The 13,771-nt window shown below is 35.1% G+C and overlaps 1 protein-coding gene across 9 annotated transcripts in view; it reads left to right on the forward strand.

Moving 5' to 3' along the window:
• Nucleotides 1–13,771, forward strand: part of DMXL1 (Dmx like 1) — a 139,789-nt gene that overhangs the window by 69,877 nt on the left and 56,141 nt on the right. For 5 of the 9 annotated variants that reach the window (XM_021084664.1, XM_021084665.1, XM_021084667.1 and 2 more), the window contains exons 26-30: nt 41–117; nt 3,295–3,422; nt 3,850–4,098; nt 4,443–4,556; nt 10,418–10,596. In XM_021084664.1, the coding sequence (XP_020940323.1) occupies nt 41–117; nt 3,295–3,422; nt 3,850–4,098; nt 4,443–4,556; nt 10,418–10,596 (747 nt within the window). The remainder of the gene's footprint in view (nt 1–40; nt 118–3,294; nt 3,423–3,849; nt 4,099–4,442; nt 4,557–10,417; nt 10,597–13,771) is intronic. The other 4 variants (XM_021084669.1, XM_021084671.1, XM_021084672.1 and 1 more) reach the window with 1 other exon arrangement.

Below are 13,771 nucleotides of genomic sequence, written 5' to 3' on the forward strand. Positions count from 1 at the left end.
TTTTTTTAAAGTTAAAGTAATTTTGTGTTTTTTTTTCCAGGTATATGTAATGCATACTTTAGCAGCCTCACTTTCTGCTTGTATTTATCAGTGCCTTTGTGGTAGTCATAACTACAGGTAAATATCTTTTTTTGTGAAATTTAAGAATGTTTGCAGTAACTGATGAGGTTTGAGAATTTGTGTGCTCTTGCTTTAGAAATACTGTATATAGCAGTCCACTTTAAATAATGCAAAAAGTGTATGCTGAAGCGTTGGGTCCTTTTTTTTTTTTTTTTTCCCGTCTCTGAAATTTTAGCTTACATCTTTATGGCAAATGCATCTCAACTAAATAAACAATATGACTTATTTAGCAGCCTTTTATTGATTACTGGCTAAATTGTGGTATACACTGACTTTCTTAAAGTCAGTCTACTTAGAGACAAACAAGAACTGATAAATGACATGACTTCATACTTAAATGATCTGTCTTATAAGGTGATAGATAGTAAAAGACTCAGGGAGCACAGACGGGGGAGACTTGGAATTGAGAAAAATTTTACAGAATAGTTGATATTTATGATTTTTCTCTTTATGTCCTAAGGTTTCACTGTACTTCATTTGGGCTTTTAAAAGGTATTGCTTGATACCGTAGGGTTCTTTTCTTTAGTTCTTTGAAATTCCCTTACTGTATTTCTTCAAATAGGTTATATTTTCTTTGCTTATAAGAGATAGGTACTGAAACTTGTGGGTCCCTCTTATTTTTCTTGTAGCTCTCTAAAATCATCCTTTTCTTTCTTTTGCTTCATTTAAGGAGAAATCCTAGCTGCTTCATATTCCAGACACTAATTCATTCTTCAGCAATGTCCTGTCTTTTACTTAGCTTATTTGAGTTTGTTTTAGAAATTTTTTTTTTCATTTTTAATCCGCTTATTGTTATTAATGGCCAGTTTTTTTGTTTGCATTTTTTAGGGCCACACTCATGGCATATGGAAGTTCCCAAGCTAGGGATGGAGTTGAACTACAGCTGCTGGCCTGCGCCACAGCAGCAGCAACTCTGGGTCTGAGCTGTGTATGTAACCCATACCACAGCTCACAGCAATGCTGGATCCCCGACTGACTGAGCAAGGATAGGGATCGAACCTGCATCCTCTTGGATACCAGTCAAATTCATGTCTACTGCACCACAATGGGAACTCCTAGTCACTTCTTTTTTATAACTTACTGTCTTTATTTCTTGTTGGTTTTTTTTTTTTTAAACATCTCTGAGTATAAACCATTTTCCTTAATGTATCTTTTCCTGAATACACCTTCCTCAGGTATAGGTATTTCCCTGAGTTTATTGTCTCTTACATGATTTTGCCTTTCCTTTGTGTTGATTTTTGATTATCTATTTGTCTTAGGTGTTTGACTTCTCCCACAGTTCTCCTCAGCTTACTGCTCATGGTAGCTTTAACTTGATTTCTTTGACCTTGGTGCTCAAAAAGTTCACTGTCTTGTTACTGTGCGTGGCTTTGTTTTCATTAACTTTTTTTTTTTTTTTCTTTTTAGGGCTGCACCTGTGGCATATGGAGGTTCTCAGGCCAGTGGTCAAATCAGAGCCACACCTGCTGACCTACACCACAGTCATGGCAACACAGGATCCAACCCACTTCTGTGACCTACACCACAGCTCACAGCAACACTAGATTCTTAACCCACTGACCGAGCCCAGGGATTGAACCCACAACCTCATGGTCTCTAGTCAGATTCATTTCTACTGCGCCACGACAGGAACTCCAGAACATATTTTTAACTTTCTTATCATTTCTGTTGGCTTCCTTTTAGCAGGGGATATTTTTGTTGTTGTTGTTACGCTACTGTCTTGAAAAGTAAAGCAAGTGAAACTATTTACATATGCATCAAAGTTTATGGCTAAGAAGATTTGCCAGTTAGAATAGATTTAAACCAATAAATGTGTTATATTTAAATATTATATTCATATACTTAAAGTATGATATAGGAACTACTGACAAGATTTAACAGGTTTTTCATATCATTTTTTGTTAGATTTAATTCATAGTTTATGTCAGGTAATTTATTTTGTTCATTGATCAAAATTTAGTTTTAGCTTAAAGTGTCATTTACTTAGGGAAGCTTATCCTGAATTCCCAAATTGTGTAAAATAATCCTCCCTTTTGCTTTCACATCACTGTGTGCCTAGGTTTTATCTTTAAAAACAATGTAGTAAAATTATTTGTGTCTGATTCCCCCACCAGATTATAAATTTCATGGGGACAGAAACTGTGGTTTTCATTAAACATCCAGTTACTTGGTACATATACCTGATATAACCTACCCTGGTGTAGCATAGACTAGCCATTAAACATCTAATTGAACCTAAATTGACTTTGTTTTCAACCAACTAACCTTGTTTTATTTATTTTTAAAATTACTTTTATTTGTTATTTTTATTTTATTTTTTAGAGCCGCACCTGTGGCATATGGAAGTTCCCAGGCTAGGGGTCAAATCAGAGCTGCAGATACTGGCCTGTGCCACAGCAATGCAGGATCCAGGCTGTATTTGTGACCTATGTTGCTGTTTGTGGCAGCTGCCAGATCCTTAACCCACTGAGCAAGGCTAGGGATCAAACCCACGTCCTCGTGGATACTAGTCAAGTTCTTAACCTGCTGAGTCACAGTGGGAACTCCTCAGTAAGCTTGTTTTAAAGTTTGATATATAAGCTTGCAGCTCATGGTCAATAATGATTTACTTTTCTCATTTGTACATATTTTATGGCTTTCAGTAAGTATCTTTAAAAGCTGTCACATCTGTTTTTTTGTTTTGTGTTTGGTCTTTTTAGGGCTGCGCTTGTGGCATATGGAAGTTCCCAGGCTGGGCTTGAATTGGAACTGCAGCTGCTGGCCTACGCCACAGTAATACCAGATCTGAGCTGAGTCTACAACCTACACCACAGCTCACTGCAGCACAGGATCCTTAACCCACTGAGAGAGGCCAGGGATCAAACCCTTGTCCACATGGATACTACTCAGGTACTTTACTGCTGAGCCACCATGGAAACTCCTATCATAGCTGTTTTAATTTAGAAAATTTAAAGACACTTTGTTTTATTATAGTACTGGACTATATAGTACTTAAATGCAAGGCAGTGTAACTAATATTCAAAATTTTGTATTTAAGGTACCTTAGAAGTTAGATCTAAAACATGGAAATATTACATGTGAAATTCATTTTAGATCATTGTATATTACCATTGTTATATTGTTGTTTTGTAGGTTATTATAGGTTATTATTATTTAAATATTTTTTTCTTTTAGTTCATTTCAAACAAATCAGTTTACTGGAATGGTGTATCAGACAGTACTGCTTCCCCATCGACATTCTTTGAAAACAGGAAGCTTAGATGAAGCTGTAACTCCCAATACATCACCAGCACAGTGGCCAGGTATAAATAATTTACATATGTATGAGTTTTTTCTTGGCCTTTTTGAGTTTAATCAAATAAAGAAAAAGTAGATTTGGCTTGGTTTTGTCATATGATAATTATAAGTAAGTATTGTTAGAATTGATACCTGTTTATTATTCACTACTCACTATAAATTAATTATATAACATTAGTTTTTCTTTGATCATCATACTAAAATAACTCGGATGTTTTGGGTTGTCACTTTTTATACTTTTGCTTTTGTTGTAATAGAAAAAGATTTATGGCAATTAAATTTTATCTCTCAGGTTTGAATCAGATTTCAGTCAGTGAATCTAGAGAAGAAAGTATTTTAATCTTGATGCAATTAAAGTATTTCCAAAATGTAGTCATTTTATGTTTTTTTAAACTTTTTGTCAGCAGTAGCTGTGTTTATTATTTCTCCTAGGAATAACTTCTCTCATTCGACTTTTGAATTCTTCTGGGGAGGAAGCCCAGTCAGGACTTACAGTCTTGCTCTGTGAGATTCTCACAGCGGTGTATCTTAGCCTCTTCATCCATGGCTTGGCAACACATTCTAGTAACGAACTATTTCGGATCATGGCCCATCCTCTAAATGAAAAAATGTGGTCTGCTGTATTTGGTGGAGGTGCGCATATTCCCAGCAAAGAACAGACACACTCAAAAGCTTTACCTGGTTAGTTTTTAAATCTTTTTTATCTTTTTTTTTTTCAATTCTAAAGCTTTTTTTATTCATCTGAATGATAACTTTGTTAAGTATAATTACATTTTAATTTATTTACAGAAGTTCTTGTTACAGACCATTTTCTTAAAGCATGAACAAATAGTTTTATGGTAAAGATGCAATAAAAAGTTTCTGGTGTAGTTTTCAAACTTTGAAATACTCATGCACCAGTGATTAGAACTATCTAATGTAGTTTAAAATCTTTTACTGTTGAAATTTTCATTTGTTTTGAAATATTCTGTAACACTGGTTTTTGTTCTATCCCAAATACAGATTCTCTCTTCTTTCTTTGGCAGGAAGGTACTTTGCTATGCCTAACCCCCACCAGGTAGTGGTATTCTCCATGGAATGTGTGGGCTTTTCCAAAGCTCTTTCAACCATCAGTTCTCATAGCCCTCCCAGTCTTGCAGGCAAGATACTAGCTTTAGAAATAGGCTTTTACAGTTCAGCTTGCTTTGTGTTGTTTTGGAGGGGTTGGGGAACAGTGGGCCAATTTTATTTTGTTTGGCACTTAAAATAAAAAATTGAAAATTTTCCATTAATCAAGCCATATTTTTGATTTAAAACAATGATTAGCATTTTAGAACACCATCCCTGCTTTTTTTTTCTGCTTTAAAATTCTTTGTTTTGATGTTTTCTATTCCTTGGACTTTAACTTATTTTTGAATTTGTTGAAATAAAGTGCTAATCATGTAAAATCAGACTATGACTTGACTGGAAAAAGATTTCAAATAAGGCTGCTTTATGTTCTGCATATTATGATTCCAGCCATTAGGGGTTTTGGATTTCTAAGTGTTGATAAAACTGTGTAAAGTAAATATTTTAAACAATTGTATTACCTTTTCTAATGTGGAAACTATATGTGTTGCATTTAATTAAGGATTGAAACAAGCTTTTTAACCTGAAAAGAATCTTCATGATGCTTTCTGCCTTCAAGTTTTCTTTTTGTTATTTATTAGCCCATATGTGATAAGCTTGGCTTAAAATTTTTTTAACAATATTTTAATTTCTATAACATCTCCTTTCTAATTTTTAAAGTTATTTCCTATGCTTTATTTTTTTATATGGATAAATAAAGGAAAAGACTAACTTATGAAACTCACCGTAGAATATATACTTGACTTCAGATATTTGATTTCATCTAAAGAAAAATTCAAAGTCGCTGAAGGAATAGATTTGTAGGTCTGTTGAGATTAAAGACTGTGATCTTGTTAGAGTTCCCATCATGGCTCAGCGGAAACAAATCTGACTAGTATCCAGAGGACGCAGATTCAATCCCTGGCCTTGCTCAGACGGTCGGGGATCCAACGTTGCTGTGAGCTGTGGTGTAGGTCGCAGACACGGCTTGGGTCTGGTATTGCTGTGGGTGTGGTATAGGCCAGCAACTACAGCTCTGATTCGACCCCTAGGCTGGGAACATCCATATGCCCTGAGTGCGCCCCAGGAAAAAAAAAAGACTATTATCTTATTAATGTAAAATGTTAAAATGGGATAGATTATTGATATGGAATGTCCACATACTTGTAAGAAATTAAAAATACATACTTGGAGTTCCTGTCGTGGCTCAGAGGAAACGAATCTGAATAGTATCAATGAGGACACAGGTTCAATCCCTGGCCTTGCTCAGGGGGTTAAGGATCCAGTGTTGCCATGAGCTATGGTATCGGTTGCTGATGTGGCTCAGATCCCACATTGCTGTTGCTGTGGCGTAGACTGGGAGCTACAGCTCTGATTTGAGCCCCAGCCTAGGAACCTCCATATGCTGCAGGTGCAGCCTTAAAAAGGCAAAAGACAAAAAAAAAAAAAAAAAAAAGAAATTCCTTACAACCAGTCAGCAGGTCTCAACTTCAACAATTCCTAGAGCATTCTGAGAACAGATTAAGTAAACACCCTTACACAGTCCAGGTTATTCTTAGTTTAATCACTTAGATTTAGTTGTTTGTAGTTACAAATGCCATATTATGAGCTCTGTCTCTTTACTGAATCCTGAATAATCAAAGTCATCAAAAATTATCTGTATCTATGTGTTTAACCTCTTGGGTTTGGGAGGTGGTAGCTGAGTAACATAGGATACTTAAAACACGTGGTTTACTAATTGGTAGAGCTGTATGTAGCCACATCCAGATTATGTGATGCTCCTTTGTCTGTGGAAACTCAAACTATTTTGAATACAATCAGTCATGTATGTAACTGAAGGAACATTTAACCAGAAGAGTACACTCATTTAATGATGAAGCCTCCTGTTTTTAAAGCTGATCTAAAATTGTGAAGGAGCAGGTAGAAAAAGAAAGAAATGGAAAAAAAGGAAGAAGTGAAGACAGTAGATAGTACAGGCAGTAAGAGTAATAGAAGTAGCAGTCCTGTAAGGCAGATAAACTGACAATTGAAGAGACAAAATCTGAGAATAGAAACTCAACCAAGACACAAGAGACAAGGAGGGCTTGTGGCTTTCAGTATAAGATGAAGTTCTGAAATCTCAGTTTTTGAAGGCACTGTTATGTAGTTCTGAAAGCACAGCAACTAAAGCAGCATGGCAGCTTGATAAATTTTAGGGTGTAAGTAAGCAGTCCTGCATATTCGATTTACTGCTAAACATAGTCATGATGTCCCAAGAGTATAATTGCATTAGATAATATTCTGTATACATTGTTGCCCAAGGGACTAAAATAATGTTTCAGAAAAGTTGGTATGAATTTGGCCACAATTTACATATATTAGTTTTTGGTGTTTAAATATGGCCAAATGAAAACTGACAAATCTAGAATATTTCATTTACCTGGCAGCCTATTCTGTATCAATGTATTGTGTATTGAAAATGAAATACATGCTCTCAGAACCCCTAAAAATCTGTCTTTTAAAAGTATTTTCATAAACTTGGTACTATGAAAGGATTTTAAAAGTCACTATTTGTTTTCCTTCTTCTGGTAAAAATTCTGATTTTAATTTTCTTTGTAATTATGGTCTCATGAACTAAGTTATTTTTCTCTCTACATGTCTGTTATTTAGTTAATGTACTTTTCGTGACAAAATTTAGTATGACTTAAGCTTTGTAATATAAGAAAATGGTAGATGATTTCAATTAGACGTAGGCTTGGCAGGTGAGAATGCTTAACAAAAGTGTTAATGTAGGGAGTTACTGTAGTGGCTCAGTGGTTAACGAACCCGACTAGTAACCATGAGGTTGTGGGTTCTATCCCTGGCCTCGCTCAGTGGGTTAAAGATCTGGTGTTGCTGTGAGCTGTGATGCAGGTTGCAGACACAGCTTGGATCCCACATGGCTGTGGCTGTGGTATAGGCCAGCAGCTGTAGCTCTGATTGGACCCCTAGACTGAGAAACTCCATATGCCATGGGTGTGGCCCTAAAAAAGCAAAAAAAAAAAAAAAAGTTAATGTACATAAATCAGTAATTTATTATTTAATGAACTTTACATTGATTTCATCATATTTTAATGAGATTTTTTTCTAATTAAAACTATAGTGTGAGTGTACATTCATGGAGTTCTGAATTATTTTGTTATTATGGTTAATTTTTAAAGTATACAATCAGCTAAGCAATAGTTTTCGAAAAATTACTTTTTTTCTGCTAACAGAAATCTATACTTTTGCTTTTTGTTGCATATTATAAAACAAAACAAAATCTTTTAAGAATTTTTACTGTGTTTTCTAATAATGTTTGGAGTTATAAGAACTGTCATTATTCCCACAGCATACCTTATTTTTTCTTTACCCACTTTCTAACCTCTTCATACCCTTTTTAATTCATAATCTCTGTCTATAGTCTATACCCATGTTCCTTTTGATTTCTCACTAATACTGCTTTTTTTCTTTTATTACTAGTAAAATAGCTATTTAATACCTTAATAATGGAACAGTAGAATCAATTTTATCCAAGGAGTGGCACAGGTCTTGATATTTTATTGTTAGTTTTTTTCAAAAGCAAATAGTTAAGCATCCAGCAGCTATATAGCATCTCTTGGTGCCCCTAAGCTTCATGATTACTTGAACACAACATGAGTTAAGCATAAACTTGTTTTAGGTCTTTCTGCAATCTGAAGGAAAAGAAGAGGGAGCATGACAAGTTTCAGATCATTTCTTATTTGCAAGGAGGTGTCACTTAGGTCCTGTTTACTTGTAGCATTTCAGATAATATAACATTCATTACTGTGGACCTATTTGCCATTTTCCCACTATTGTCCTTGTTCATCAAAAGTGTTTTGATAAGAAGTTTTATACTTCTGGAGTTGAGTCTGTAATTTTAAACATTTCCACACAGTGTGGTAAACTTTTTATTATCATGTGAGGTATCTCGGTTTGCGCACTTTACTTTCAAGTATTTTTCTCTCTTTAAAAAGAAGTGCCTTATGTTTTGCTTTTAAAAAATCTACTTTTTTAATAGACATAGCAGTTTTGGTAAAATCCATGAATTTAGCATTGTTAGTTTTATTTTTTCCCTTAGCATCTGTGTTCATGTCACATGCCTTCTGATAATCTGAAAACAAAACAAGAATAATAGAAATACTGAAGTCAAGTGATAAATTTATCCTAAAACATAGCATTAAGTTTTTGACCAATTAAGAAAAATACCCATATATTCTTTTTACTTAGTGAGAATTTGGGAAAACCAGTGTTTAAGTTTTAGAGTGTATAAATGTATGCAACAGATATGTTAGAAACATGATTGCCAGTTATCAGTTGCTTATAAGAACAGAGAAAAAATTGTACATTGAATCTGATGGTTCCTTTTAAAGTCATTTGGAAGATTACATAATAATCATACCACTTTTTAGCAATCTCAGTATACTAATTTTATTAATCTTAATTTCATTTTTTCTGAAATAACTAAGTTACTTTGTTAAACTCAGCTTGGCTGTAGCTTGATATAATGCATGAGCATGCTGTTTATGCAAGCTGAGTAGCTTCAGGCAATAAAACAAAATTGTATTACAGCACAAATACTTGTATTCCTTTTGGGAGGTAAGTAAATTCTCATGGGAACCATTGAAAGAGAATATTGGTGCGCCTTAATATGTAGCTGTTTACTTACCAGCTAGACATTGCCTATGTCCAGTGAATCCTTGATTTTCTACTGGTGATTTGCATTTTCTTAACTTAGTGTTGATTAAAGATTTTGTATAACTTGGAGTTCCCGTGGTATCGCAGTGGAAACGAATCTCTCTAGGAACCATGAGGTTTCGGGTTCGATCCTGAGTTAAGGATCTGGCTTTGCCCTGAGCTGTGGTGTAGGTCACAGACGCGGCTTGGATCTGGTGTTGCTGCAGCTGTGGTGTGGACGGCAGCCGTAGCTCTGATGAGACCCCTAACCTAAAAAAAAAAAAAGATTTAGTATAACTTGTTTTTCCATACTAATGCCCTTAATATTCTAAAGTATAATACTAAGAGAATAATGGCTGTTAAGTGTTTAGTGGTTAAAACAATAAAGATTGCATTTTCTCTCTCTTCTTTGTTATTCCATTCACTAGAAAATTCTATTTCTAAGCCATTTCTAAAAGTTTGAGTCATTTTAGAATAAGTATTTATGGTATTTGAATTTTTTTGTATTTTCAGTGAAAAATGTAGTTTTATCATAAATAAAAGGCCAAGTGATTACTGAAGAGTCTCATAAGTGAGTTGTTGCCTTTCATTATCATTAACATCCCATGATACTCTTCTGCACTCCCCTCCCCATGATATTCTGAAAACACAAAATAAAAAGATGTAGATAATTTTCTGTCATGGTCTTAGCTAAATTATGGACTCATTTTTAGACAGACATTACATCCTGTTATCTACAAATAGATTAGATAAGTCAACATTCATAGAATAAGGAACAAATTGAGATAAAAACAAAGATTGCTATACAGGGTGATTTTTGTTTCACTTCTTCCACTGTTTTCTTACCTTATTATTATAGTAATAGCCTCAGGGAGTTCCCCTCGTGGTTCAGTGGAAACAAATCCAACTAGTATCCATGAGGATGTGGGTTTGATCCCTGGCCTTGCTCAGTAGGTTAAGGATCCTGCATGGTCATGTGGTGTAGGTCGAAGACATAGCTCAGATTCTTTGTTGCTGTGGCTATGGCATAGGCCAGTAACTGTAGTTCCAGTTGGGCCTCTAGCCTGGGAACTTCTATATGCTGCAGGTGTAGCTCTAAAACGTAAAGAAATGTCTCAGTTTGGGTATGTAGTTAATCTTGGGTTTTATGTTAAACTAGATAAAATCAGTACAATAAAAATAGTACTTATTTTAGTAATACTTTATTTTTTCTTGTTAGTTTCTTCACTGGTGGAGGAAGGAGAGAAACAGAACAAACGTTTTAGGCCGTCAAAAATGTCTTGCAGAGAATCTGCCCCCGTGACCTCTTCCTCACCACCAATAAACCAGGAGTCACCTATAGTTAAAGAGAAGTTCATCCCACCTGAACTCAGTATCTGGGACTATTTCATTGCTAAGGTAATAAAAGTGTTATCCAAATGATCTCATTTGTGTTTAAACAGAAATTTAAATGTTTAAAATAAATGTGATTGTGCTTCCAAATATTTTCCCACAATGATGCAGAAAATTTTCGTTTTTTTTAGGCTACATTATCCCAAAATATATCCTGAAATATTTTGGCAATATTTCAACCATTTTTCAAGTAGTCCTTTTATAAATTACGATTTTTGCATTTTAACAAGACCAAGTTCTTAGAGTTCCTATCGTGGCTCAGCAGTAACAAACACAACTAGTATCCATTAGGATGTGTGTTCCATCCCTGGCCTTGCTCAGTGGGTTAAAGATCTGGTGTTGCAGTGAGCTGTGGTGTAGGTTGCAGGTAAGGCTCGGATTCCGAGATGCTGTGGCTGTGGCGTAGGCCAGCTACAGCTCCAATCCAACCCCTAGCCTGGGAACTTCCGTATGCTGCGGGTGTGGGCCTAAAGAGATGGAAAAAAAAAAAAAAAAAAAGACTAAGTTCTTGGCAAGATGAAAATAGATTGATTAACACCATAATGCCAGTGTACTTGATAGTAGTTAAGGAATCAAGACTGCCAGCAGTCAAACTGCCATCCACACTCTTAATTCCTTTTCTGCACTCCAGGCAGTCCTGCATTGTTCTGATATACATAGATTTCAGTTTTTAGTTAAATAACATCAATCCCTCAATGCTGTTCAAATGTAAACTTAACAACAGTTTATTAAATATGAGTAATCACATAAAGTATAAACTTCTTGCTAGCTTTTCAGTCCATAAATCACTGTGTAAAAACTGATGTACTTCATGATTAGTGACCAGTAAACAGTTCCTTCAGGGTCTGTCTGTGATTCATCATTTACCACCTATCATTCAGTATTCAGTTCATACGTAGAAAGAAAATCATGTAGTCATCTTACCTCCTTATCTCCTGTGATAAACCAAAGTGACATTTTACGAAACTGTCAGAAAAACGGAAAAGGGAGCTGGCTGACAAAGATGAACAGAAAACCAAAAAGTGAAAAGTGATAGGACTGAAAGTGAAATTCAAATAAAATGTAAATTAAGCTATAGAAAAAATACCTAATTAGGGGAATATTGACATTGCTGTCATTTAAAAGATTTTAGATATGTAGCCAGAGGAACTTAGTGAAGCTTAACTTATCAACATAAATGGGGAAATTGTGACAAAAGAATGAAAATATCCCAGAGATAGTGAAATTGGCCAAAAAAACCACTTCACATTAAAGGAACTCTGCATAATATTTCACACTATTGAAAAATGCAAAGAATAAAAAGTTGGAAGCTGATACAACTTAGGAAGGAGTATGACAGTTTGCTAAAGATTAAAAAAGATCCTTCTTTGTATCCTGAGTTATATCAAGTTAGAGGGCGGCCAGCACTATTTACGGTACTGTTGATGAATTTCTTATTAAGAAAACACACTTTAATTCTCAGTGTTTCTAATATTTTAATTATGGTATACTAAATAACTATTTTTACTATTTTTTTTCATTTTCCTATACATTTATAGCTAACTTTAAGAGTTTTTATTATTTTGCTAAATTTGTTTAATGGTCACAGAACATTTGTAATCTTTCCATTGATTATTAAGATTGCTTTACACGGTTTCAGCTTGCATCGTCATTTTTACATTCCTGTACCACAATGCCAAGCAGGAACTCTTTTGGTATCCTCTGATTCTGCTGTGATCAGCCAAATTCCTCACTTTCTGAACTTGTAGGTGTTCTCCTTACTTCCTTATATTAATTGTCAGCTTACTGCTTCCTGATGACACGAATCCCTGAGTCCTGTAAAGCAGTGGATTTTATTTTTCACATATTCTGCATGCTTCAGGGTAAAGAAAGTGATTTATATCACCTTGTTACACATTGCCTTTTGCAGAGGCATTGATTCATTCAACAAATGTATATTGAGATTTTATTTGTATTGGAATATCTTTACTTCATCTTCATTTTTAAAGCATAGTTTTCCTGGGTATATGATTCTTGATTAGCAGGCCTTCTTTAGTTGTCTTATTCCTGGATCTGGTTAAATTTCTGGCTGGTCTGCCCTTGCTCCAATCTGTATCACAGTCTTAGTCTAGTTGAGATGTTAGCCTTCCCTGTTTGCTGCTGATAATTCTATTATTTTTGACAGTGCTTCTGGGCATGGAATTCTTAGTAAAATCATCCCCCTCTGACCAGGCAGCAGTTTTTTCCCTCACAGTGCTGGCCCTGATAAAACAAATGGGACCACAGCGTGCCAGGGTGGGGATAGATAACCCCCAGCCAAAATGTCAGCTGCTTACCTCTACAAGAGGTTCAGTATATTTTTCTTAATAACTGCTTTTCCATGAGTTGTATGTATTTGGTCAGTTTCCAGTATCTTCAAATGATTGTTTTTGAAAACTGTGTCCAGTTTTATCCCTCATTTTGAGGGAAAGGTCTTACCAAGCTTCTTGCTCACCTTTTCCAGAAGTAAGTTTTGCCCTTCCTGCTATGTTTCTTTATTGAGCTTCCTTGGACCAAAGATTTTATGTTTTCTTTTCAACATCCTCACTCTTAACTGATGACCTCACCCTATAAGTCATTTTTAAAAATAGAACCAGATAAAACTCTCATCATTCTGTCATGAAGCTCCCATCTTTTTCTCTCCTCTTTTTATTATTGATGGTGTGTCCTTACTATCAAAGACTTTAGTGCTGCTGTGAATCCCATCCTTGCTTTTCTTCTCTTCTCTTTTCTATGTCTTCAACTCTTTCCTCTCTATTGACTCCTTCCAATCAGGATAGAAATGTGCTCTGCTATCTCCCATTCCAAATCCTGCTTTGACCCCCATACTTTTTCCAGCTATTACCCCATTTCTCTGCTTCCCATCCTCATTCAGCTTTCCCAACTGTATGCACATTTTCTTTCTATTAACATAGGTCCTGTTCATATTTACCCATTGTATGACTTATGATACAGCTACCCCACTGAAATCATTGTTGTTGAGATCCAAGTGGCATCCATACTATTGAGTATAATGGAAACTTCTTTATCATCATCTTATTTGACCTCTTAGTCATATTCAACCCATGTGACCATTTCCTTCTTTTAGAATTACTTTTCTCTCTTGTTCTCTTGAATTTCTCTTCTATTTTCTTGCCTAACCTCAGTATTTTTTTTAAAAAGT

The sequence above is a fragment of the Sus scrofa genome, chromosome 2 (assembly GCF_000003025.6).
Source record: "Sus scrofa isolate TJ Tabasco breed Duroc chromosome 2, Sscrofa11.1, whole genome shotgun sequence".
In the NCBI taxonomy this organism is placed as follows: Eukaryota; Metazoa; Chordata; class Mammalia; order Artiodactyla; family Suidae; genus Sus; species Sus scrofa.